Source organism: Triturus cristatus, chromosome 10 (genome assembly GCF_964204655.1).
Source record: "Triturus cristatus chromosome 10, aTriCri1.1, whole genome shotgun sequence".
NCBI classification, from domain to species: Eukaryota; Metazoa; Chordata; class Amphibia; order Caudata; family Salamandridae; genus Triturus; species Triturus cristatus.
The window spans coordinates 880,471,741-880,498,163 of NC_140593.1; the positions used below are offsets into that span (position 1 = coordinate 880,471,741).

The 26,423-nt window shown below is 42.0% G+C and overlaps 1 protein-coding gene across 6 annotated transcripts in view; it reads right to left on the reverse strand.

The window, feature by feature from the left end:
- NBEAL2 (neurobeachin like 2) overlaps positions 1-26,423 on the reverse strand; it is a 737,578-nt gene that overhangs the window by 279,687 nt on the left and 431,468 nt on the right. For all 6 annotated transcript variants that reach the window (XM_085628557.1, XM_085628556.1, XM_085628554.1 and 3 more), the window contains 3 exons: positions 7,151-7,234; positions 5,602-5,700; positions 3,032-3,612 (listed from right to left, as the gene is read on the reverse strand). In XM_085628557.1, coding sequence (XP_085484683.1) covers positions 3,032-3,612; positions 5,602-5,700; positions 7,151-7,234 — 764 coding nt within the window. The remainder of the gene's footprint in view (positions 1-3,031; positions 3,613-5,601; positions 5,701-7,150; positions 7,235-26,423) is intronic.

Genomic DNA, 26,423 nt, shown 5'->3' on the forward strand with positions numbered 1-26,423 from the left:
TTCCTACTGGAGAAGTACCAAGTGATCCCCGACATGCGGTGGCACTGAGGTGGCATGGCTGGAGGGAAGGACTTAAAGGGAAGGGAGTAACCCCTGCAGATGATCTGCAAAACCCACTTGTCCAATGTAATATCGCGCTAGTGGGGGAGGTGGTGGCGGATCCTGCCACTCACCGGCATGGGGTGCTCCACAAAGCTCGGATTAGGAAGGATTGGAGTTAGAAGCAGCGGGGGCGGAGGTGGCCTGACCCACACGCTGATTCCCAGACCCACCCCTGCGGAAGCCGCATCCGCGACCGCGCTGAGGCTGGTTTTGCACAGGCTCGCTGAAGGAATGTGCCTGGGCACCCCTGCCGTGGCCACGAAAGGAACGAAAACCAGGAGTGGCTGGGCTCTTTGCAGAAAGACCCAAGGACTTGGCTGTGGCGCGCGAGTCTTTAAAACGCTCCAGTGCACTGTCGGCCTTATCACCAAACAGGCGAGTGCCATCAAAGGGCATGTCCATGAGCGAGCTCTGGACATCGGGCGAGAACCCGGTAGATCGCAACCAGGCGTGGCGACGCAGCACCACAGTCATAGAAATCACCCTACCCAGTGAGTCTGCGGTGTCCAAACCACACCGAATGGCGAACTTAGCTGCATCTTTACCCTCAGCAACAGCTTGGGACAGCACAGCGTGGATCTCCTCAGGACAATGAAGCAACACCTGCGCAACCCTATCCCACACCGCGTGGGAATAGCGGCCTAATAAGCAAGCAGTGTTCACTGACCTCAGCCCCAAACTGGCCGAAGAGAACAACCTCTTACCGAACTGCTCCAGCTTCTTAGAGTCCTTAACTGGTAGGGCCGTAGGAAAAGCACTCTGTGACGTCGAGGCTTGGATGACCAGGCTGTCAGGCGTAGGATGAATGGTCAGAAAAGCAGGGTCACCAGGCACCGGACGGTGATGCCTGGTGACATTCTTATCCACAGGGGCCCACGTGGCTGGCCGCGACCAAGTGCCCAACAAGACGTCAGTGAGGGCGTCATTAAAGGGGAGCAGGGGCTCCGACGAATTGGACACCGTCTGGAGCACCTCAGTGAGGAGGTTAGTTTTGAGGGCCACCGTGGGGAGATCGAGGTTGAGGTCCTCTGCTGCCCGACGGAGCACCATCGTGTAGGAGGCACCCTCCTCTATGGTAGTCGGGGGAGAGGCAAACCCCGGGTCAGAAGAGATGTCGAGGTCGCCGGCGTCCTCCAAGTCGTCCACCCAGTCCTGCTCGAAGTCACACTGATGGGCAAGAGGGTCCTCGGACTCCCCCCCCCAGCTGTCCTCCACCTCTGTTGCATGGGGAACAGGCAGCGGCAGCAGAGCTGGAGCCGGAGAAGGAACATACAGCGTCAGAAATGGCGCCGGGAACGGCGCCAGCTGGGGCTGAGCCGGCACCGTGTCCCAATGTGGATCCCAGGTAGGAACTAAATGGTCCTGGAAGCGGGGCAAGGGCGGGACAAACGACACCGACTGCGGCGCCAGAGGAGGAGCCGAGGGTGGTGCCGGGGCCAGAGCCGGCAGCGCTGGACCTTGTGGCGCCGGAGCCAACGGCGCAGGATCCTATGGTGCCGGAGCTGGATCCGCCGGCGGCCCCACAGGATCCGGAAACGGGACCGCAGGGCCCGAAGGCGCACCGGCGGGAACCCGAGGCCTCTAAAAAGGCGGTCCAAGGTAGCAAGAAATTCTTGCACCTGTTCGGGAGTCGCCGACGTACCCGGGTAAGGCGGGTAGGCCGTGGGACTCCCAGGCTCCAAATGAGCCGCAGGGGCAGAACTCCTGTCCCCCTCGCTCGCATCCAAGGACCGACGGGGGGACGTTGGAGAGCGAACTCGCTTCTTCGACTTCTTTTTATGTCAACGCTTACCCGAATACGAGGGCGAAGACTTGGAGCCCGAGGAGCGATGACTGCGGTCCCACGAGTATTGTCAGGAACGGTCCCGGGACCTGGAACGGCGCTGGGATGAGTGCCGGGCCTACAGCAACTTCCCGGCGCCGCTCCCTCAAGGCCTTTGGGCCATGGCCCAACAGGACCGGGAGTTGTGGTCGGTCTCCAGGCAGTAGAGGAAAACATTGTGGGGGTCCGCCACCGACATACTGCAACGGCAGGCCCCACAAGACTTAAATCCAGTCATCCCTATGTGCACCAAGGAGAAAAAGGGGACAAAAGTCTCAAAAAAGGATAGTCAAAAAGTGACTAAGGTACGTGCTCTATCCGGATCTGCGCTTGCTGGTATGGAGAAAGAAAGAACTGACGTCAGCGCACATGGGTGGCGTCTAAGTAGTCTCCGTGACGTCATCTCGACGCTTACGACGCCAGCGATGAATGCGGAGCCGCACGACACCACCTACTAACACGCAGGGGTACTGCTACAAAAACGTTCCGGATCCAGTCTGATGCCTGGGGATATTCTTAGGTAAGGAATCTATCACCAACGTGTCTCTTTCAGATAGTGCTCTCAAGAGCAAATAGCATTTTTTACTTTTTCTCAAAACAACAGAGATTTTTGATTCCCTTGGCAAAGAACCTTTTTGCCCCATACATCTGCAATGAATCAATCCCATCCAGCTCTCGCTGCAATCACCTCTAATCTCAGCCCACTACCATGTTTTCTTTTAGGGCAACACACACAATATAGTAGTGTTTAGGAGGTGTCCTGCAAAAATGTGTTACCAACAGAAGAGGGTTATATGGTGCACTTTTTGTGAACTTTAGGATGCATTTTATAAAGTCAAGAAACAAAAAGAATTGTGCACGGGTCTTAAAATACTAGGAGATCGATCGTTTATAGAATAATAACTGAATAGCAAGTTAGGAACAAGCTTCTGTCCATGGTTTTTTGATAACAGAGGTAAAACAGCAGCCAGATACAAATGCAAAACAAATCTACTTCCTGTCATGCAACCCTACCAGCTACCCTTCTGTTGGTGGCCTACACTGCTCACTGGACTGGAAGAGCCCCTCCCTCCCGTGAGCGCATGCGCACTAATGCTGTCCACTTACCTATAGAGCTGCTTTCGCTTCAGTCCTACAGGGAGCTCATGGCAATCTGTCACTTCATCATTTAAACAAATCCAGGCGTGGAATGCAAACCCACTTCCAGGCCACCGCTGGATGACAGGTACCATGATGCCTGACATACTCGGCATGAGATCAAAGTACTGCAATGCCCTCTCTTGTCCTTCCTTTCTGGCCATGGCCGAGAGCGCACGCACCACCTGCGTAGCATACGGGTGGGCAGCAGCCTTGCCTGCCACACGCAGCAGCTTGATCAATTGGCGGAGTTCCCCAGGTCTGATGGAAAGCTGGCCCAGGACCTGCAGCAGGCTAATCAGGTTCCCTGCGCACTTGGCATCCAACTCCTGATTGACACCTAGTGCGGCCAGTAGACAGCGGACCATTCCAGCCTCAACGCATGTCATACGGTTCTGTAAGGAGGAATCGCAAAGTTTTTTTAACCAATCGGAGACGAAGACCTGGAGTTCATGGGAAGTCAGATCAGGGATCCACTGGACTAGGATCAGCAGTGGTTGTTCATTGCGGATGAGCGGCAGAGGAGTCGAGCTGTGATCACCCTCCACAGCCTAAAACCAAACATATTGCATACATAATTAGACAACGAATGCAAAAAAGAAAAGGTGACAAAATTACACTGAAGCACATCAAGTAGTATGAAATAAGAAAATAGGCAAAAAGTAACAAAGATGAAAAACGAGTACTACGAAAGATAGGTAAACAGAAAGGATTGCAAATAAAAACAGGAGAACAAGAATTAACAAAGAAAAGAAATTTCTGAAAAAAGCAGAATAAAAATAATGAAAAGTGAACAATTTGGTAAAATGAATGAAAAAAGGTAACATGAGTGGAAGACGGATAGAATGAAAGGTAAATATAAAATAAAGATAGAGGACAAACAGGAGTAAAGGTAGAGCGAAAATAAGACAACAAAGTAATTTCATACAGGTTTAATGTCAAATAAAAAGAAAAAGGATGAATCATAATATACAAATAGAAAAGCAATGGGAAAGAAAGACGGAAAAGAAAAAAGAAAATCATAGAACATCGAAGGAAAAGAGTGGCAGAGAAGAGAATGGCACTCCATTACAACTGTCCTGATCTATGAAAATGACAAAACAGATCAATTGCAGTGGAAATGATATTATTAATATCCTGCAACAAAGCAGTGGCATCGCAACTATTCTGAAGTTCGAAAATATTCTCATAACAACAATCCAACAACATAAAATTGCATTACAACTAATGCAGAATTATTCTGCAGCAGGGCAATGAAATTGCTACTACTGTACCTCTACATTGCCTACAACAACTAAGTGGCATCATTACTGACCTACAATATTAAAATTATATTACGGATGCTTTGTAGCACGAAGGTGACATCGCAACTGTTTTGCAGTAATGAAAGGACATCACAACTGAACTGAAATTTTACTTTTAGAATGCTGTTATCCTTTGACAAAAAAATGTTACATCACAATGTGATTTCTGTTACAAAGCAGAATAGTATTGGGTTTGTTTACACATTAAACACGGGCAAAACACACTCACTGACAAAGGCATGCAATTCAGATGCACTTTGACATGTAAAGCAAGATACCTTTTATTATTTGGTGTGGAAAATGCAATACATGTTGGGCCAGAGTCACAAAGAAAAGATGTACATTTACAAATATATCTATTTACCACGCATGCTTTAGATCGCATGCCATTACAACGTGGTCGTTACAACAACTGCGTTGTTACAACGCGAACCATTACATTGCAAGTCATTGTAACGACCGCGTTGTAATGGCATGCAATCTAAAGCATGCGTTGTAAACGCCGTTTTCCACATTTACACTAGCAGAGGTACCATTACTAACAGGTGCAAAAGTACATTTATGACTTCAAAAACATCCTAGGAGGAGGTCTGGAAATTTAGAAATGCAGTCCCACTTTCACCATGGACAAGCCCCAAACCTCAGTTACTCCAGATCTGGTCCCAGGGAGGAGTTTAGGAATTCCAAAAAACAAAAGGGTAGGTGTTAACAATCTCTCATGGCAAACAATGCCTTCAACCTCTAACTCTCCTCCACACCTTTTGAGGAGTTTAGTACTGCATAACTGTATGCACGTGTGGCCTACAATTATGCAATAATAATAACATTTACGCTTGACAGGTATCCTTTTGTAGATAGCTGTCAGGCATAAATGGAACGATATTCGTGTGAAAGCATAATTTTACAGTCGCAACTGGCTTGTGAAATGGGTCCACGTATTGTAAAGAATTAAATACTATAAACAGAATTACGATGGAGTCATTAGAGTTCTGTGACATTATAAAGGCCTCAATGTGGCGGAAAACTCGTTGTTAAAGTGTAATGTCAGGATTATGTGTGTTTGCGGACTATTCTATGTGCACAACATTGTTGATGATAGCAAGCACAGGTAGGGAAGAGAGGGAGTCAGGGAGACTCACATCGTCGTTAGAATAACGGACTCTGGAATCCAGCAATTCCTGAAGATCACCCGAGATACTAGACTGTACCAAACCACCCACATTTTTCTCTGCTTACCATGTTGAGTAGCTCTTGAAGAAGGCTTTTGGTTGGTTGACTTTGAGTCTTCAGGACTTCGTACAAGTGAGCATACCCTATCCGTTCTTTGAACACCTCCTGCAAACGTATGAAGAACACACTGACTCATTTGAATCCATAGAACATTTCTGGACATTTGAACAACTTCTACACAATCTTTGTAAAACATTTTGAAGAATTTGTATAACTGTGGCAGTTGTTTGAAATTTAGTCCAATCTAAAGTAACCTAATTATGTTCTATGTAGTGTCTAGTCTACTGTCTTCTATGTCTAGTCTCTTCTATTGTTTTCTAGTGTAGTAAGCTCCTACTGTAATTAAGTCAATGTCCTGTGCCTCCATTACTGTATGTCTGGACAAATACAAGCTGTTGTGTTGGGTAACCTATGTCTAGTATTAAGAGCCTAATCTAGTTTAGTTTATTGCACTCCAATCTATTCAGCTTTGTTCTCATTCACCTATTTTTTCCAAGCTCTTCTATCACAGCATATGCAATGTGTACACTATTCTGATGTGCCTTGTCTTATACTTTGTCTATTTTATCCTCATTCACTTTTTTCCAATTAATTTATACTGTTCTAGAGCATTTTACTTGTGTATTGTCATGTCTTGTCTTTTGCATTTTATTTTCAGTTATACAACTTTACTTTTATAGCATATCATATTATCTTTAGTATTAATAATCAAAACGTGATAGGTTCTATTCTTATTTCTTATAATTAAGTCTATGTCATTCATCTTTAAAAGGTTTACATACTATTTTGTTGTTTTCTTTTCCATTACTTACATTGTAACCAACTGTCATGTTCTATTATTTGCAAATATAAGTCCAGAACTGTAGTGTGCTATAGCTTCTTGCAGCCTGAGATGTTTTATTCTATTCATTGTATCCTAGTGACTTTTATTGATGACCATACGACTAAACTCTATAAACAGACGGCTACATTAACTTCTGCTTTTGTAGCCTATTCTATTCACTTGTCTTCTACTATAGCAAAGCATTTTCTATTTCAGCATGTTTTGATCTCTAGTAGTGTAGCCTAGTCAATTCTGTATTTTATTATAGAACCTCTTATACTGACTTCAAGTTATAATCTAACCACTTATTTTTTATTTTAGTCTATTCATTTCCAGTTCTATCTAGTCTAGTTTTTATTTTACCATTTCTAGGCGCTATTTTAGTATTGTATTCAAGTCTATTCTTTAGTTTATTATATTATAAGCTCTTATATTGACTTCTAGTTTATCCAATTTTAACAACTTGTTTCTTATTTTTTTCAATTCTAGCCTCATATAGTCGATTATTCTCTAGTCAAATGCAATCTATGCTATTCTACGGTAGCATTTTATATTTTGTCATAGCTGTTTAGCTATCCTGCCACAATTCCCCTGCAAGAATTTGATAAGTAACAAAATTCACAGAGGCATCTTCCTCATATTTTACCATGCATTAGACCACAAAGCACTCCATCAGGGAGGGGAGAGTAAGGTACTGGGGATAAATATCTGCATGTGCCCGGGTAGAATTACCTTAGCTGATGGGGAATTGCACATGATCGACGTCAGCACTCGGATGGTGTAGACAGTGATTGAGTCAGAACCATTGTCAAACACCTGAAGACAGAGAAGAAATTATCAGTACTCGCTGCTACAAGCAACATTTTTGTCATTTCCCAAGCTGCCACCAGCACACACTACTCCAACAGGGTGTCTAAAACACAGATATTAGACTCTACAGAGAAGCAGAAGGATGAGGACTAAAACCGAATGTGTGTGATTGTTCACAACTAAAGCTGTGTAGGTACCTGGACAGCAATAACTGGCCTAATCCATTCAGCTCCATGTAAACCTTAAGCATCAAACAAGATAACTGGGAGAGCATGACAGAGTCGTACTTGTTGTCAATACAGATTGGTGCATTGAGTGTAGCTCAGTGAGCACAGAATGGCACATGCAAATCTGTGCTTAACTGCAAGTCAAAGATTGTAATTCAGGCAAAACTAATTATACTTTTCATCATTTAGTGATTGATTAAATGGGTGCCACTGTGTTGGGTAGCAAACACACCTTTATTTAAGGCCAAAATGTTGTTTGTTAGGTGCTTGCTAATATCACTAGCATTAGAAAAAAGTTGAAGGTAGAGTAATCCAACAGCAAACAAAAATGTAATATTTCCTTCCATTTCTAATCCACTAATCGCTGTCACTTCCATTTTAGGACAGCGCAACATGTTGAACGCTTAGTATCATGAGTAAACCATTTAAGATCATGGGATTTGGACACAAGTGAACACGCGGATACTCTTGACAAATCCACATATCACCACAATACCGTAACACGAACCATATTACACTATAGGTCGACAGAAGCGATATTCACGGGTATACCACAGGGTGAGTAACTGTGAAATAGATTGGTTATGAATTTAGATTAAATTTAACAGTGTATATAAATATAATGTGACTATATCATGGCTGCTGATTGAAGTATATATAACTGGAATAACAGAATGCATAATATCTCACGAAAAGTATGTGTGCTATGATTTTTTGTAGTGATGCTCCCTGAAGAAGGGCGAGTAGCCCAAAATGCATAGGAACTACAAAGATGTAATGATAAAAATTAAGGAAGCTTCATAAATGAATTGAAATGAAGAGAATTTCAATGACGTGAGAACGGCGGTAGAAATAAAGAAATACGTGAAAAATCAATTTTCTGTTGTGAAACTTTCTTAAGTCCTGATATCAGTAATACCGGAGTGCCCATGGGGATGCGACCAACTTTGGAAGCACAATTAGGAGCATAAATAATGCCAGAGAATGGCGCCTGGTTACAGAATAACTGAAATATATGAGAGCAAGCAATATTTGTCAATTAAACAGATTTCACAGAAATGTCTGTCTAATGATTTCCTAATTGTATGAGCTAAACTGTGATGGTACTGAAATGTTTTGATTCCTTGACCACGGAGTTGGCTTTATGGGATTGGAAGGTCATTGTTTGCAGGAATTTCAACAGTTCACCCAACAGAAGAAAGGCACACTTTGAGTACTAGCTCATCTAATTATAAAAAAGTGGTCAAAATGTCCACACAATAGATAGCTGGGGTTTTAGAGTTAGTGGCCGTTCTTGAGTGGAGAAGAGGTTGAATACTCATTTTGCTCCCACCCCAAAAAACAATATTTACACATTGATATATTTTTGTGTTCCAATATTCTCCTCGGAAGGCTCAGATCCTTATTCGCCCTAAATGTGCATCAGGTCATAACCCTACATCAATTCAATTGCTTGCCCATAGAGTGTAGCTCTATGCGGACCTTCAATCAATGTTTATTTGAGGATCAGGAATATAAATACAGTCATAGATTGGCTGAGATAATTTTTAGGCTTTAATTTCATATCAACATCCATCTATGTCACAGATTTGGGAAGCCCTTAAACCTTTTAAAAGAAGAGGCACAACTGGATATTCCATAGCCGAGTAGGCTAAACATAGACAGGCTATGGTAATAGCTAAATTACAACCCCCTAAACTGGAGAAGCAGCGTTCTCAAAACATTTAAAAAATGGATCCCCTACAGGTGATAATATACTAACAACTAGCCATTGTCTGCGCTAACGTTTTGGAGAATTAGCACTTGAAAGATGCCGAGGCATACAAGGTATAAAGAGGAAAAGGCTTATGAATATAGCAAATTTCAAAGGTGAACACTATCCTTTAAAAAAATAAGGGAAGCTGGAACTAAAAACAATACTTTAATACTGGTTGTCACGCCCAAAAATATTAAAGCAGCGTTTTACAACTTTAACCATAAATTATATTAGAAAGTATAGCAAATATCTTGCTATACTTCCTAATGTAGATATAGCAAATATCCAAGTCTTGTATGCTGGGCCTGTAGCAGAGATCATACCGATAAGTGCTAAATGAGATTCATAATGGTGACTCATGTGTACGTGCCAGGGGTGCATGATTTCATCTTTGCATTCTTGTGGTATGTTCTTTTTATCACCTTTTTGCATATAATGCAGAATTTATTTAAAAAATGGCTCATGCTCATATTTATGGATTTCTGACAAAGGTAAGAGCAGCTGATGCGTATGGCATTGCTGTGTTTACCAAAAACGTGGACATTGCAATCTCTACAGCAGAAGGAAAAGCCAATATTGTTTGCATACTATCTGGATATTCTGAATGCTTATAAGACCCAGCTTATTTGTAATAAAGGGTTACCATTGACTCCAGGGTTGTCCCATCCACTGGATTCCAAGGCATCGAACAGACTACTAATATCCACCATTTTTAAGGTAAATGATGCCCCCTCTTACAACACTACTTCCTTTTGGCCTCATCAGCTGCCCTACCATTGTGATAATTATAATGGCATCTAAGTTTCAATCTCCATTTTAGTCATCCTGAATGTTCAATTCCAGAAAGTTGATTCTGCCTTTAAAAGTTTTATATGGGGATTTAAGAGACCATGTTGAGCAGTGACATTTACTAAAATTAGAATGAATGGTCTAAGTTTATTTATTTATGGGCCTTGATCGGGGGTGGATGTCCAGTGAGGTAGTGGTGGATGCACTGAGACCTCAATGCATCAGGTGAGTTAAATATGCAAAACGGAGCATACAAGAAAGAGTTTTGATAATTGACAAGGACCTCCATGGCAATTGATATTTTTTCATAATGCTATTTATTCTTCCCTGGTTTCAAAAGTACAGGAAACAGTAGATCTGGGACACATTCTAATTAATTTGGGGTGCTTAAAAGGCAAGCGACAGGGGCTGGAATGATATAAAGAGTTTGCTCTGAAACAGATCAGCCCCCACCCCAAGGATGAAATAAATAAGCACCCTTTCACCATGATTACATTATCTGCTGAACTCCCAAATCATATCAGACTAAACTCTTATATATGTAATTGCTAGGACTATGCCATATAAAGAAAGAAAGAACAATAGAAAGGCATTAATCGAGTAGTCAGGCTACTTTGGAGTCAGTCCTAATTGGTTTATGTTTTATATTTCAGATTTGTGCTTTTGAATTATGTATTTGCTTATTTTAAAACATTGCCACATATTTTTTCCTAAACTTGCCATCAACGTCAACTTTCTCTTTCTAGCTTCCATTCTCTGCTTGGAATGCAATTCCCTCTTACGCTTACCGCATTTGTTTTCACGGTTGGACTACAAGGGTTGATTCCACACCAAATTTTCATGTCAATCTCAGAATACTTGGACGTGTGTAAGCAAGTTTATCCCAGGTGGCAATCCTGAAACGTTGTTATGCTGCAACACTAGACAGTTCAATTAGAATGGATCCGCAACCGTTAGTTTTGAAAATTTCGCGAGGATTCGTCAACCGGCGCCAAAGTTATTCAAAATAGAATTTTCAGATTTCCTATGGAAACTCGGTCCTAACTATAACTATCTACTGGCGACTGCCAGTAGATAATATATATATATATATTCACTGAAAAAACCATGGGTTTCACACACGTTATAGTTAGGAATTAGCATTTAAAAAACCTTAGAAATTCAATGAAAAAACCAAAGGTTTCACACATGTTATAGTTAGCTGGACATTTCACTCGTAAAAAACCAATGAAATTCCCCCGTTATAGTTAGTTCAGCTAACTATAACTCGCGCGCCCGCAATGCACTGCTGATGACGTCACATATTACATCACTCATGACATGGTCAGTGACATCACTCATGACATCACTGATGACATCTCAAATGACATCACTGATGACATCATCCAGTGAATGTGTGTTTTTCTGAAAATTAAATATGTTTTATATATGTATATCTCAATGTCGATGGAAGAATAAATGGATATATAAGTGTCTAAATAGATGATTTGTTTTTGAAAAATTGATTGTGTAACTGACTGATTAAGTGTATCATAGTGAATACATGGCTTACTGAGTAATGTTTAAATATGTAAATATCTGTATCAGTCTCTCACTTTGTGTATAAGTGGCTGCATGGGTTGGTTAGTAGCTACATGGGTGTCTATATAGGTTATTAGTTGTTTTTTTGAGTATCAGTCTGAGGGTCTGCATGGTTCGGTGGGGGGTATTACGTAGTGCATAGGTGCATGAATGAGTGACTCACTCTTTGTATGTGTTGAAGACAGCATGTGTGCAGGACTGTATGGGTGGATGAGTGTGTGTATGGGTGTGTTAGTGAGTGAATGACTGTCTCAATAGTGTCTTTATGAGTAACTACATATCTTTTAAACTAGTATATGTGACTATTGGTGTATATAAGTGAGTATATGTGAGAGTGAGAGATTGAAAGAGTTCCTGTATTAATAAGTATGTGTTTCTATAAGTGATTGTTTAAAAGACTAAATATGTGTAAGTTTCCGTAGAAGTAAGTGTGGTGGTGTGTGTATAACTGTATATGCAAGTAAATGTATGTTTGATTCTTTATTAGCATGAGTGACTATGTGTGTGAGTAACTCTGTGGATGAGTGGCATTGTGTGACAGGATGTATAGGTGTATGAGTACATATGATGAGTGAATACATGTATGAGTGACTGTATAGGACTGTTGGTGAATGAGTGGATGTGTATGTGGATCTTAGAATTACTGAAGAGGTTGTTGTAACTGGTATTGGTATGTCCATTGTTTTGAAAATTTTAGTCTCTATTTTTGAATGTGTGTATCAAACGATATATTACAGTGAGAGAAGGTCTGCCACTCTATCACAAGGATGATGTCATCAGTGATGTCATTTGAGATGTCATTTGAGATGTCATCAGTGATGTCATGAGTGATGTCACTGACCATGTCATGAGTGATGTAATATGTGACGTCATCAGCAGTGCATTGCGGGCGCGTGAGTTATAGTTAGCTGAACTAACTATAACGGGGGAATTTCATTGGTTTTTTACGAGTGAAATGTCCAGCTAACTATAACATGTGTGAAACCTTTGGTTTTTTCATTGAATATATATATATATATTCACTGAAAAAACCATAGGTTTCACACGTTATAGTTAGCGGAAATTTTACTGATAAAAAACCAATGAAATTGCCCCGTTATAGTAAGTGCTGGCAACTATAACTCACGCGACCGCAATCCTCTGCTGATGCTAATACTGTATTTAGACACTTATTTGCCCATGTCTTCTTCCATACATTTTTAGCTATACATATATTACAAATATTTTTTTTTATAAAGACACATATGTCATCAGCAGAAGATTGCGGTCGCGTGAGTTATAGTTGCCAGCACTAACTATAACGGGGCAATTTCATTGGTTTTTTTATCAGTAAAATTTCCGCTAACTATAACATGTGTGAAACCTATGGTTTTTTCAGTGAATTTGCAAGGTTTTTTAAATGCTAATTCCTAACTATAACGTGTGTGAAACCTATGGTTTTTTCAGTGAATTTGTACGGTTTTTTAAATGCTAAGTTACTTTACGCCATTCGAGGCGTGCGCGCCCACTTAACGCAGTGCGTTCCGTGCACGGTTTTTATCAACTTTAATAAGCCCTGTACATTTGGTGGCCTTCGGCCACCAAAAGCACAGGGGGTGGGGTCAATGTGGATAGTGTTTTTTTAATTTCGATTTTATAATTTCATGTTGCCAAAATATAGTTTTTTTACTGATGTAATAAGCCCTGTACATTTGGAGGCCTACGGCCACCAAAAGCACAGGGGGTGGGGTAAGTGTGGATAGTGTTTTTTTTATTTCTATTTTTTACCGTACGCTTACGGTAAGCGTACGGTAAGCGTACTCGGCGAAATTGCCGAAAAAAAAATAAAACCGTTTTTGCTCTTGGGGGATGTTTGGGGACTCCCTCAACATGACTATGTGGGAGGGAGTTGTCAAAACAGCCCCGTAACATGTTTTTGGGCATCATGTTTGATAAATAACACTCAGTGCGAGAGACAAAATGGCGGACGCCGCTTCCTGGTTTTGGCCGATTCGAATGTTTACTAAGATCTAAGAGCCAATCAGAATCGCGCTCGCGCACGCCACCGTACGCGTACGGTAAGCGTACGGTAAGCGTACCGTAAGCGGGCTCAGATATATATATTGATTTAAAGGCTATTTTCTCAGAATCTACTGAACAGATTTACACCAAACCTACAAAAGGCACTTCCTTGACATAGGGACTACCTCTCTGCCAAATTTCTAGTAATTCTGTTCAGCCGTTCGGGCTGTAGCTCTGTCTAAAGGTCCTATGGAAAAATGCATGGGAAAAACGCGTTTTGGGACCCCCCTTTTATCTCAGCCCCCGCTTGACGAATCCCCCCGAGACTTTCAGGGTAGGAGCGGAGCGTAGCGCCCCACCTATTTTGAGAAATTCGCGAGGATTCGTCGACCGGCGCCAAAGTTATTCAAAATAGAATGTTGCGGATTTCCTATGGAAAAGGGGTCCTAACTATAACTACCTACTGGCGACCGCCAGTAGGTAATATATATATATATATATATATATATATATATATATATATATATATTCACTGAAAAAACCATAGGTTTCACACATGTTATAGTTAGCTGTACATTTCACTCGTAAAAAAACAATGAAATTCCCCCGTTATATTTAGTGCAGGCAACTGTAACTCACGCGACCGCTATCCTCTGCTGATGCTAATACTGTATTTAGACACTTATTTGCCCATGTCTTCTTCCATTAAATTTTAGCTATACATATATTACAAATATTTTTTTTTCATAAAGACACATATGTCATCAGCAGAAGATTGCGGTCGCGTGAGTTATAGTTGCCTGCACTAACTATAACGGGGGAATTTCATTGGTTTTTTACGAGTGAAATGTACAGCTAACTATAACATGTGTGAAACCTATGGTTTTTTCAGTGAATTTGCAAGGTTTTTTAAATGCTAATTCCTAACTATAACGTGTGTGAAACCTATGGTTTTTTCAGTGAATTTGTACGTTTTTTTAAATGCTAACTTACTTTACGCCATTCGTGGCGTGCGCGCCCAGTTAACGCAGTTCGTTCCGTGCGCGCACAGTGAGCACGCGGTGCGCTTCGCGCACCGCGCGCCCACTTTACACAGTTAGTGCCGTGCCCACGTTAGGCGGGATGGGCCATGTACGCACGTTGCGCTTCGCGCACCGTGCGCACGTGGGGGACATATTATGCGCATCGTTGTGAAATGTATTTTTTATTATTTTCATATATATAATATGCCATGCACCATGTCGGGCACCATTTGCACACGGGGTGGGGAGAGTGTGGATCATTTTTTATTTTTTTTATTTTTTACGGTACGCGTACGGTAAGAGTAATCGGCGATTTTTCGAAAAAAATAAAAAAAAAATTTGGGCCTTGGGGGTTGTTTGGGGACCCGTATATCACTGCTGGGTGGTTATGATCTCAATATACTGCCCCTTTAGACATTTTTTGGCTTCATTTATGCTGCCCCACTCAGAGTGCGAGAGAGAAAATGGCGGCCGCCGCTTCCTGGTTTCGGCCGATTCGAATGTTTACTAAGATCTAAGAGCCAATCAGAATCGCGCTCGCGCACGTCACCGTACGCGTACGGTAAGCGCTCCGTAAGCGTACCGTAAGCTGGCTCAGATATATATATTGATTTAAAGGCTATTTTCTCTGAATCTACTGAACAGATTTACACCAAACCTACAAAAGGCACTTCCTTGACCTGAGGACTACCTCTCTGCCAAATTTCATTTAATTCTGTTCAGCCGTTCGGGCTGTAGCTCTGTCTAAAGGTCCTATGGAAAAATGCATGGGAAAAACGCGTTTTGGGACCCCCGTTTTATCTCAGCCCCCGCTTGACGAATCCCCCCGAGACTTTCAGGGTAGGAGCGGAGCTCAACGCCCCACCTATTTTGAAAATTTCGCGAGGATTCGTCGACCGGCGCCAAAGTTATTCAAAATAGAATGTTGCAGATTTCCTATGGTAAGAGGGTCCTAACTATAACTACCTACTGGCGACCGCCAGTAGGTAATATATATATATATATATATATATATATTACTGCTCTTGCTTGACCGTTGATTGGGAAGCACTCGAACACCACCAAGGCTCCAAGCAAAGCCCTTTATTGAAGGTATGGAAACGATTCACTGCGATCCTTTAACAGTCATTGCGCCACTGCCGACGCGTTTCGATTGCTCTTCTTCAAAGGCGTGTGGTCGAATGAAGTGCACAGCCCGGTCTCTGCCTTTCCCCTTTCTTTCCTTTCTTTAATAGCACGCCCCTTGGTGGGCTACTCTTTATGAGAAGTGCTGAGGATTCTGGGAGTGGTAGTGCCGATGCATACATGACGTGCAAATGTTCTGTCGGATACACAAAGACCCTGGATGGGCCTCCGCAGCTAACGTGTCCTAAATCCTGTAGGATGGTGCTCCAACGTGTGGCTGGCAGATGACAGCCCCTGTGGCTTCCAGGTTCCCGGGGTGGTGCTGTCCCGGGAACCTGGACCCGCCTTTGAAGAAGAGCAATCGAAACGCGTCGGCAGTGGCGCAATGACTGTTAAAGGATCGCAGTGAATCGTTTCCATACCTTCAATAAAGGGCTTTGCTTGGAGCCTTGGTGGTGTTCGAGTGCTTCCCAATCAACGGTCAAGCAGGAGCAGTAATATATTACCTACTGGCGGTCGCCAGTAGGTAGTTATAGTTAGGACCACGTTTCCATAGGAAATCCGCAACATTCTATTTTGAATAACTTTGGCGCCGGTCGACGAATCCTCGCAAATTTTTCAAAATAGGTGGGGCGCTACGCTCCGCTCCTACCCTGAAAGTCTCGGGGGGATTCGTCAAGCGGGGGCTGAGATAAAAGGGGGGTCCCAAAACGCGTTTTTCCCATGCATTTTTCCATAGGACCTTTAGACAGGGCTACAGCCCGAACGGCTGAACAGAATTACTAGAAATTTGGCAGAGAGGTAGTCCTCAGGTCAAGGAAGTGCCTTTTGTAGGTTTGGTGTAAATCTGTTCAGTAGATTCTGAGAAAATAGCCTTTAAATCAATATATATATCTGAGCCAGCTTACGGTGCGCTTACGGTACGCTTACCGTACGCGTACGGTGGCGTGCGCGAGCGCGATTCTGATTGGCTCTTAGATCTTAGTAAACATTCGAATCTGCCGAAACCAGGAAGCGGCGGCCGCCATTTTCTGTCTCGCACTGAGAGTGATGTTTAAAAAATAAAGCACAAAAACATGTAAAGGGGCTGTTTAGACAGCTCCCACACACATAGCCATGTTGAGGGAGTCCCCAAAGATCCCCCAAGGCCAAAAACTGAATTTTTAAGTTTTTCGCCAATTTCGCCGAATACGCTTACCGTACGCGTACGGTAAAAAATTATAATAAAAAAAAAATTATCCACACTCTCCCCACCCCATGTGCAATTGGTGCCCGAAAATTAAAATATTACCTTTCAAAACGAAGTGCATCATATGTCCTCCATGTGCGCACGGTGCGCCCATCTAGCGTAACGTGGGCACGCGGTGCGCGTAGCGCACCGCGTGCCCACCGTGCGTGCACGGCACTAACTGCGTAAAGTGGGCGCGCGGTGCGCGCACGGAACGAACTGCGTTAAGTGGGCGCGCATGCCACGAATGGCGTAAAGTAACTTAGCATTTAAAAAACCGTACAAATTCACTGAAAAAACCATAGGTTTCACACACGTTATAGTTAGGAATTAGCATTTAAAAAACCTTGCAAATTCACTGAAAAAAACATAGGTTTCACACATGTTATAGTTAGCGGAAATTTTACTGATAAAAAACCAATGAAATTCCCCCGTTATAGTTAGTGCAGGCAACTATAACTCACGCGACCGCAATCTTCTGCTGATGACATATGTGTCTTTATGAAAAAAAAATATTTGGAATATATGTATAGCTAAAAATGTATGGAAGAAGACATGGGCAAATAAGTGTCTAAATACAGTATTAGCATCAGCAGAGGATTGCGGTCGCGTGAGTTATAGTTGCCTGCACTAACTATAACGGGGGAATTTCATTGGTTTTTTATCAGTAAAATTTCCGCTAACTATAACATGTGTGAAACCTATGGTTTTTTCAGTGAATATATATATATATGATTGTATAAGAGAGTAAGTATGTGTTAGTATTATTATAAATAAGTGAAGTAGTCTGTGTATAACTGTATAGGTGAGTAAATGGGTGTGATTGAATCTTTGCATGACTGAGGAGGTGTGTGAGTAAGTCTATAGATGAGTGGCAGTGTGTGAGTGTATGTATAGGTGTATGAGTGCATATGATAGTGCTGTATTGATGAGTGACTGCATGTATGAGTTACTGTATGGGTGAATGAGTGGTTGTGTGTGTGTGTAGACCTAGGAATCACTGAGCGGATATGTACTAACTGCTATTGGTCTGTCTATGCTTTCGATATTGGCAGTCTGTATTTTAGAGTGGGTGTATAAAAGGTTTTATTAGGGTGTGAGGAGGTGCATCAGATTATCCCACAGATGATGTCATCAGTGTCATCATCAGTGATGTCATCAGTGACATCATCAGTGATGTCATTTGAGATATCATCAGTGATGTCATTGATCATGTCATGAGTGATGTAATATATGACGTCATCAGCAGTACATTGCGGAGGCGCGAGTTATAGTTAGCTTTACTAACTATAATGGCCGAATTTCTCTGGTTTTGTACTAGTGAAATGTCCAACTAACTATAACGTTGCTGAAACCTGTGTTTTTTTCAGTGAATTTCTAAGGTTTTTTTAAATGCTAATTTCTAACTATAACGTCCCTGAAACCTATGGTAAGCGCCACAGAGCTGCGTTGCAGAGAGGTGTTCCGAGGTCATGCCCCTTGTTACACCGTGCTGCAAATGCGCCTTCTGGTGCACTGCTGCTCAGAGGATTAGGTCCACTTGTGTCCTGAGGTCCTCAGGACGCAAGAGGACCTCATCGCCCCACATCGCCCCACCAACAGTGCACCAGATGCTGCGTTTGCAGAGTGGTGTAAAAAGGGGTGTGGCCTCGGAACACCTCTCTGGGACCACCACCACCCGGGGCTTGGGGGGCCTGGGAGGCCCCCCAGAGATTAATAAACAAGCCCCGGGGAGGTGGCAGTCTCCGGGGCTGCGGGAGGGCCGCGTGCACTCCTGGATATAATTTGCATAGGCCCAGGGAGGTGGCGGCCTGCGGGGGCGCCCGCGATATAATTGTGGCTTTTCCCCGGGACCTGGCCCACCCATGGGCTCATTTAAATGAAGCGCTTCATTTTTTTATTTTCTCGGCAGGATTCCCAGCTTTTGTGGGACCCCATGAGCAGGCCTAGGGGGTCAGGGTGTTTCTACCCTGCCCCCTTTTCAAGTTTTTTATCTTTGTTTTACCCTTTTTTTTGTGACTCTGCTGCCTACACTTTCTGGTTTGGAGTGTTGGCAGCCAATCAGAATTGAGCTCATGCTCGGGAGGGTTCGTGACTTCTCCTCGGTGCTCAGATATCGATATTTTTCTATTTTAAATTTCTCAGGAACTACTGAATGGATTTACACCATTTTTTAAAAAGGGCGCACTCTGAACCAAGACCTACCTTTTTGCCAAATTTGGTGTAATTCCATTCAGCAGGTCGGGCTGTAGCCTGTAATAAAGTTTACTATGGTAAAATAACATGGAGAAAACGCGCTTTGGGACCCCCCTTTTTTCTCAGCCCCTGCTTGACGAATCACCCTGAAACTTTCAACACACAAACTGAGCGGTCTGGCCCTATTTTTGGGAAAATTTCACGAAGATTCGTCAAACGGCGCTAAAGATATTGGTAAAAATTAAAAGACGCTTTTCCTATGGAAACTATGTTCTAACTATAACTATCTACTGCCGACGGCCAGTAGGTAATATATATATATTTTTTTTTTCACTACAATAAACAAGGGTTACATGGAAATTATAGTTAGGTAATGTAATAAAAAAAAAACATTACAAATTCATGGAGAAAACCAAAGGTTACAGGGACGTTAAATTTAATCTCAGATTTCACTCGTACAAAACCAGCTGAGCTAACTATAACCTGCATGCCCCCATTGTGCACTGCTAATGACCTTAAATATGACATCGCTCATGACACTCATGGCCTTATTATGCTCTGGGGGACTCGAGGGCCATTTCTAAAAATAAAGGGGAGAGGGGCCACGTAGCCCCCTCCCCGAACCTCTTTAGGCTCTGGGAACCCCATCACTCAGGGCTATGTACTTTTTAAAGGGAGTGCCCCCCCTCCGAGCCATTATTGGACCTGGGGACCCCATCCTCTAGGACACAGGGAGTGGGGGGGCCATGCAGGCCCCTTCCCTTTATGAACACAACTCTGGGGGTAGGCTCCCTGGGCCTTATAAGAAATAAATTCCCGACATTTTATTTTTCGATCCAGCAAACATCTCGCGGGATCGCAGCATTTTTTGCTGGTTTTATTTCTTTATTGGCCCTGGGTGAGGGTGCCTCGGGCCCCCCCCATAGGGCCTAGTGGGACTCCGTATTAACCCTGCCCCAATAGAACATTTTGTTTTGTTTTTACAAAGTCAGGGTTCCCCAAGTCCTGTAATGGCTGCCAGCAACATTTTTTCTCATGTTTCTGGTAGCCAATGAGAGCACTCGAGGGAGTATGACTCCCGTGGGAGTGAAATGGCCCAGGGGAAATAAATCTCCCTGGGTCAATCAGAATGCTCTATTTTTAGATTGCCGTTCCTGCAAGAGTCTCTCAAGACTCTCGCAGGCCCCACCACCCAGATATCTATATTTGTTTTTACCCTTAATCTCTCCTTGGGACCCTTAATATCTCGAAAATTACAGAACGGATTTACATCAAATCACAAAAACCACAGTCTACCGATCAAGATCTAACTTCCTGCCGAATTAGGTGAAATTCCATTTGTCAGTTTTTGCCGTAGCCCATCTTAAAAAGTCTATGGAAAAGGCATTAGGGTTTTGCATTTTGGAATCCACCTTTTTTGTCGGCCCCTGCTTGACGCATCACCCCAAAACGTTCTACGAAGGAACTGCAGTGAATTGACTTTTCTTTTGGAAATTTCGTGACGATTGGTCAAACGGGGCCAAAGTTATTAACAAACCAAAAAAACACTTTGACTATGGAGAGCTGACCTAACTGTAACTAACTAGTGGTGATCGGCACTAGGTAATATATCTATAAAGCTAGATCGATATATCTATCTATCTTTCTATCGATCTATCTATCTATCTATCTATCTATATATTCACTTAAAAAACCATAGGTTTCACACATGTTATAGTTAGCTGGACATTTCACTCGAAAAAAAACAATGAAATTCCCCCGTTATAGTTAGTTCAGGCAACTATAAATCATGCGCCCGCAATTCACTGCTGATGACGTCAGATATTACATCACTGTTTTTAGACACTTATTTACCCATTTATTCTTCCATTTACCTTTAGCTATACATATATTACAAATATTTATTTTACAGAAAGACACATATGTCATCAGTGATGTAATATCTGACATCAGCAGTGGATTGCGGTCGCGTGAGTTATAGTTGCCTGAACTAACTATAACGGGAGAATTTCATTGGGTTTTTTCGAGTGAAATGTCCAGCTAACTATAACATGTTTGAAACCTATGGTTTTTTAAGTGAATTTGCAAGGTTTTTTAAATGCTAATTCCTAACTATAACGTGTGTGAAACCTATGGTTTTTTCAGTGAATTTCAAAGCTAATTTATTTATCTTTTTTTTTTTATGGCATTTTCAGCGTGCGCGCACCATGCGCGCACTGTGCGCGCACCTTTGCGATTTTTTCTCACCCTTCGGGGTCCTTCAGGTACCCCCTGATAAAAGGCTAGGGGGTCAGAAACTCTCTACCCTGCCCCCTTTTCATGTTCTTATATGTTTTTTTTTTTAAAGGTTTTTTTACCGTGCGCGCACGGTGCGCGCACCCCGCGATGTTTTGAAAAAAAAATACAATGTTTTTTTACCCTTGGGGGTCCTTCTGTGACCCCCTGACAAAGGCTAGGGGGTCAGGAACGCTCTTCCCTGCCCCCTTTTCACATTTTCCACCTTTTTTCCACCTTTCCTTTTCAGTGCGACAGACAAAATGGCGGCCGATACTTCCTGATTTCGACCGATTCGAATGTTTACTGACATCTAACAACCAATCAGAATTTCGCTCGCGCACGGTGCGCGCACGGTGCGCGCATATAGATATTGATATGCTATTTTCTCAGGAAATACTGAACAGATTTACACCAGACCTGCAAAAGGCACTTCCCTGACCTGAGGACTACCTCTCTGCCAAATTTCAAGTATTTCTGTTCAGCCGTTCGGGCTGTACCTTCGACTAAAGGTCCTATGCGAAAATGCATGGGGAAAACGTGTTTTGGGAGCCCCCTTTTTTCTCGGCCCCCGCTTGACGAATCACCCCAAGACCTTCAGGGTAGGAGCTGAGCAGGGTGCCCCATTAGTTTTTAAAATTTCGCGAGGATTCGTCAACCGGCGCCAAAGTTATTCAAAATAGAATTTTCAGATTTCCTATGGAAACTCGGTCCTAACTATAACTATCTACTGGTGACTGCCAGTAGATAATATATATATAAATATATATATTTATGTATGTGTGTGTATGTATATATATATATATATATATATCAAACACACGCTGCTACCTCGTAGAATCACAGCAGCCGCGGACACCAGGAGGCTTTTAAACAGTTGTTTATTCAGCAGAAATGAACAACTCGACACGTTTCGGGACCAAGATGGGTAGTTTTTTGTGGCAGTAAGGAGTTTTCAGGGTGAAGTCATGGGTTAGTTGGGGCAATTTATATTACATTAAAATTTCAAAAGCAAATGGTTATTAATAAATTAAATATTTACTACATAAACTTATCAAATGAAATTAATTTTGAGAAACAAAATAAAAAGATCAGAATATTTACTTACCTTCAAAGCTGCAACGTAAAGGTATTCCCAATGTAAAAAAAACACAATGTAAACATATGTTTACCACAATGTAATGACTCCCCTAGAAGTAACAACAAATTATCTTCGAATTTTCAGTTAATGCTGACTATAGCCTTCATGGGGCACTGGCATAAACACGTGTAACTTTAAGTTGAATATATCTATTTGTGATGCTGTGTCTTATAAATATACCCATCCTCCTGTGCTCTCTGTCATGTAAAGATTTGAGGCCGCAGATGTTCAGCATTGTTACATGAGGGCCTTATCCACAATACATTTTTAGGTTAACCACTGCCTGTGTAAGAGTGTCAAATTTAGATTCACAGTATGTAAATTTATCTCACTGGGCTAGACTGAAAATCTGGCATGGATCATGTCCTAGTTGACCAACACCGGCCACCCCGTTTGTAGGTAATATGCATTTTCTATATAAATGTTCTCAACTTATGTAAATCTACTTTTTAAATAAAAATATCTTAATTTCATTTACCACCAGTTTTGTGTCTCTTACAATGGTATATTAAACACATTTATAACTATTCAATCCCAGCAGGTATCAAATTACACCTACAGCTATTCCATATTTATGATGATTGGGCTGAATGCAGCCATGCAGGTATGCGTGTTGCCTACTTTAGATGTGATAAAGTGATATCTATAAGTACCTTGGTTCAAGCTGTATTATATTCCAAGCAGATATCTGGCTAACGGACATCTCAGGTCACCACTTAATTTTTATTTGCATTGTATAGTTGATCCAGTAAACTGTAGTGTTGATGGTAATCTAGGATTTGTGGCCCGTAGCATCTGCCCACAAATGTCAACATCTTGCAATTTCTTAATTTATTCAATTACAATTTTTTTGATTAATTCATTCATATATTCAGGCAGATTTCTCTAATTCATGGACTTTTCGCAAATGTTTCATTAGCTTTACCTTACTCTTACATTTTATTTTTTTCTTTATATCCTCATGCCTTCCTGTGTGGAAGTGCCGTATTTCTCTGCAAAGTGCCCCAAAACACCCGAAAGAACACTTAGGTAGGAACATCATACGGATTTGTTTGCTGCAACTAACTTTTCAGGAAAATTACCTAATTCCCACATTTGCAAAAAACATAAGTAGCACAGCGTTTCAATCAACATCACCCTTTAAACATTCAAAATGTATTTGAAGGTATTCTTTATTCCTTCAAACACAAAAGCACGATTGGTTGGAATACTAACCTGAGAGATTGGCAGTGGTTAAACAAATTGAAAAAATTCCTCTGATCACATTTTGTGTGTTTGTTGTTCTTTGACATCAATCACATCAGAAAATACCATGTTACCTCTATCTACGTCTGGTTTTTGTTGCAGTCATCAGTCACTGTGCACCCACAGTCTTGATTGTGTTTGGTGGCTATGTGACCCCCATGGCTCACAGTCAACACAGCTTGGTTCACACTAGGCAACACAACTACGTTCATCAGGAGCTTTTGGGCACTTGGAAGCAATTTTCTTGAAATAAGGAACTTGGAATCTCTTTCACAATTCTGGAGTCAATGTCAATCAATACACATACAGAATCTTCCCAAATCAGGTTAGAAAAAACACACCAATTTACAGTTGAGGCCATTGAAATGAACATGCAGGATTCGTTTGCCAATGGTGGCTCAAGCTGAGGAACTTTTATTGTGAACACATTTAGAAAGGTGATAAATTAGAGAGTTAAACCACTGACTGTTTCTCTACACTGCACCTCCCAGCCATGCGTTTTGGCTTTAGGCTAATTTTACACTTCCTTGCCTGCATATATCCTCTTCCCAGAGTTTGTCCTATGTTGTGTGTTTTGAGTTGAGGCAGAAGGATCAGGAGGCTGGGGCGGATTCGCTGAGTGCCCCTGCCTCACTCTGACACAGCCTTACTTGCCTTTTAGCAGAGCTGTTCTCCTAGAACCAGATCACTCAGCTCATCACAGGCAGAAATTATGCTTTGGAACTCGGTAATATATTAAGAAGAGATATTCACTGTATGAGGTTACAACTGAATTGCAGCAAAATTGACACTTTCTGCCAAAAATTAGAGGCTGATTATTAATATTTTGGTCATCTGTGCTCACCTCTCTCAACAGGTTGCCCCCAGTCAAAAGATACGCTGCTCGGTGAGAGACTGAGCTAACAAATTCTGAAAGGAAATTTAGTACTAGTGGCTTAAAGCTTCTCTTTAAGTGATTGTCATTTTGGGCTATGTGTAAAAAGATTTGTAATAAGCTCATATTGTACTCTTCTAAATGATCCTTAACCAAGCTTGGTCTCTTGTTGAATAACTAGACTAATGGATGGCTGAGAGGTACAATGTATCAAAAGCATGCTTGGAGTCAAGGCTACCCACCCTCCTTGCATGGGTATTCCATACTCCACACCAACACCCTCTGTTAGCCCAGCCTTGTGTGACTTACTCTTGGGAAAGATCCATTGAATAGCCAGTGCCCAGGAGGGTAGCATCTGTGCAAACATTCCAAAGCCACAACCAAAGAGACACAGAAACAGAACCTGACACAAACACAAGGTCAAGCAGCAAGACACATGAAAAGAAACTTGACACAGCAAGAGGCTAGAGCAGTCCCACCCTACACCAACCAGTGATGTCAACATGCATGGAACAAAGGAATGCTGACCGGCAAGGGGGAGGGAAAAGGATGGGGATACAGCAGAAGCTACTGACTCTGAGGAAAATCTTTCTACTGAAAAGTTATGTGATCTGATATGAACTATTCTCAACCTGTGGATCCTTCAAAAGTAAACTGCTTCTAGAGTGTTTCTGTGAGAGACAAGCACTAAAGAATATTTGCATTTCAACAACAATAGATGGTATCAGGGACAGTAGAATGGCTTTTAGAACTCAGGGTGCATGGAAGGAGTTTGCGTAGCTGAGAGGCATGGACAGGCAGTGTGATCAGGTTGGAGCAAAACGGCAGAAACTGCGAGGTGCTCTGGGTACAAGTAGGTGGTGTATGTAGACAAGTTACAGGCCTGTCAGAAAGCTAGTACCCTCAAAGCTGCGCATCTTTCAGAAACTAAAGCCCTAGCAAATAAAGACAATTCAACTTTAGCCGTACACTATCTGAAAAGTACAGTTACCCTGTTGAAAAGGCTACTTTCTGAGGGGTTCGCAGCCTCTGTCAGTGCTGATGGTTCACCCACAGAATTGCAGGTGACAGATCTGTAGCCCTACAAGGCTGGCTTGGTATTATACCCTTAAATTGACAAACTTAATATTTTAAGTCATGAACTAAAAAAACGTATTATTTGATCACCTATAGACAATTCAACTTGGGTGTGAGCTTCATAGGGCAGTTTACATTAAGTAATATAAATATTACTATAATTATCAATGTGGTTATTATTGCTATTGTTATCACACTCAAAGGGGCACAGCATCACACCATCGATATTTTAGGGAAAGAAATAACAAAAAATATATATGTTTTTTTAAAATAGATTCACAAAGATATATTGTGGCAAACATAACAAGGGTAACTTTGATTGTCATTTCGCCCTCTTTCAACTCTCCTAGAATGTAATAAGCACATATCTAACTATACTATTTAATTACACTAAATATGCAAAGTTTCGGTCTGGGTAGTTGGTTATCAATACTAACTTTCAACCTGTACTGTGTAGGGCGATATGTAACTATTCTAATTATGCAACTATATACCAAAGCATAGGAAAAGTGAGGAAGTAAATTGAGGAAGTCATATGTTCATAATAATACTATTGTACGCTTTAGAGAAGGTCTTAAAACATTCCTTTTCAGAAACAAATTACTTTTCAGCTTTATTATAGTATTTCCAATTTCTTTGGGGCTCTCTTTCTACTGTAT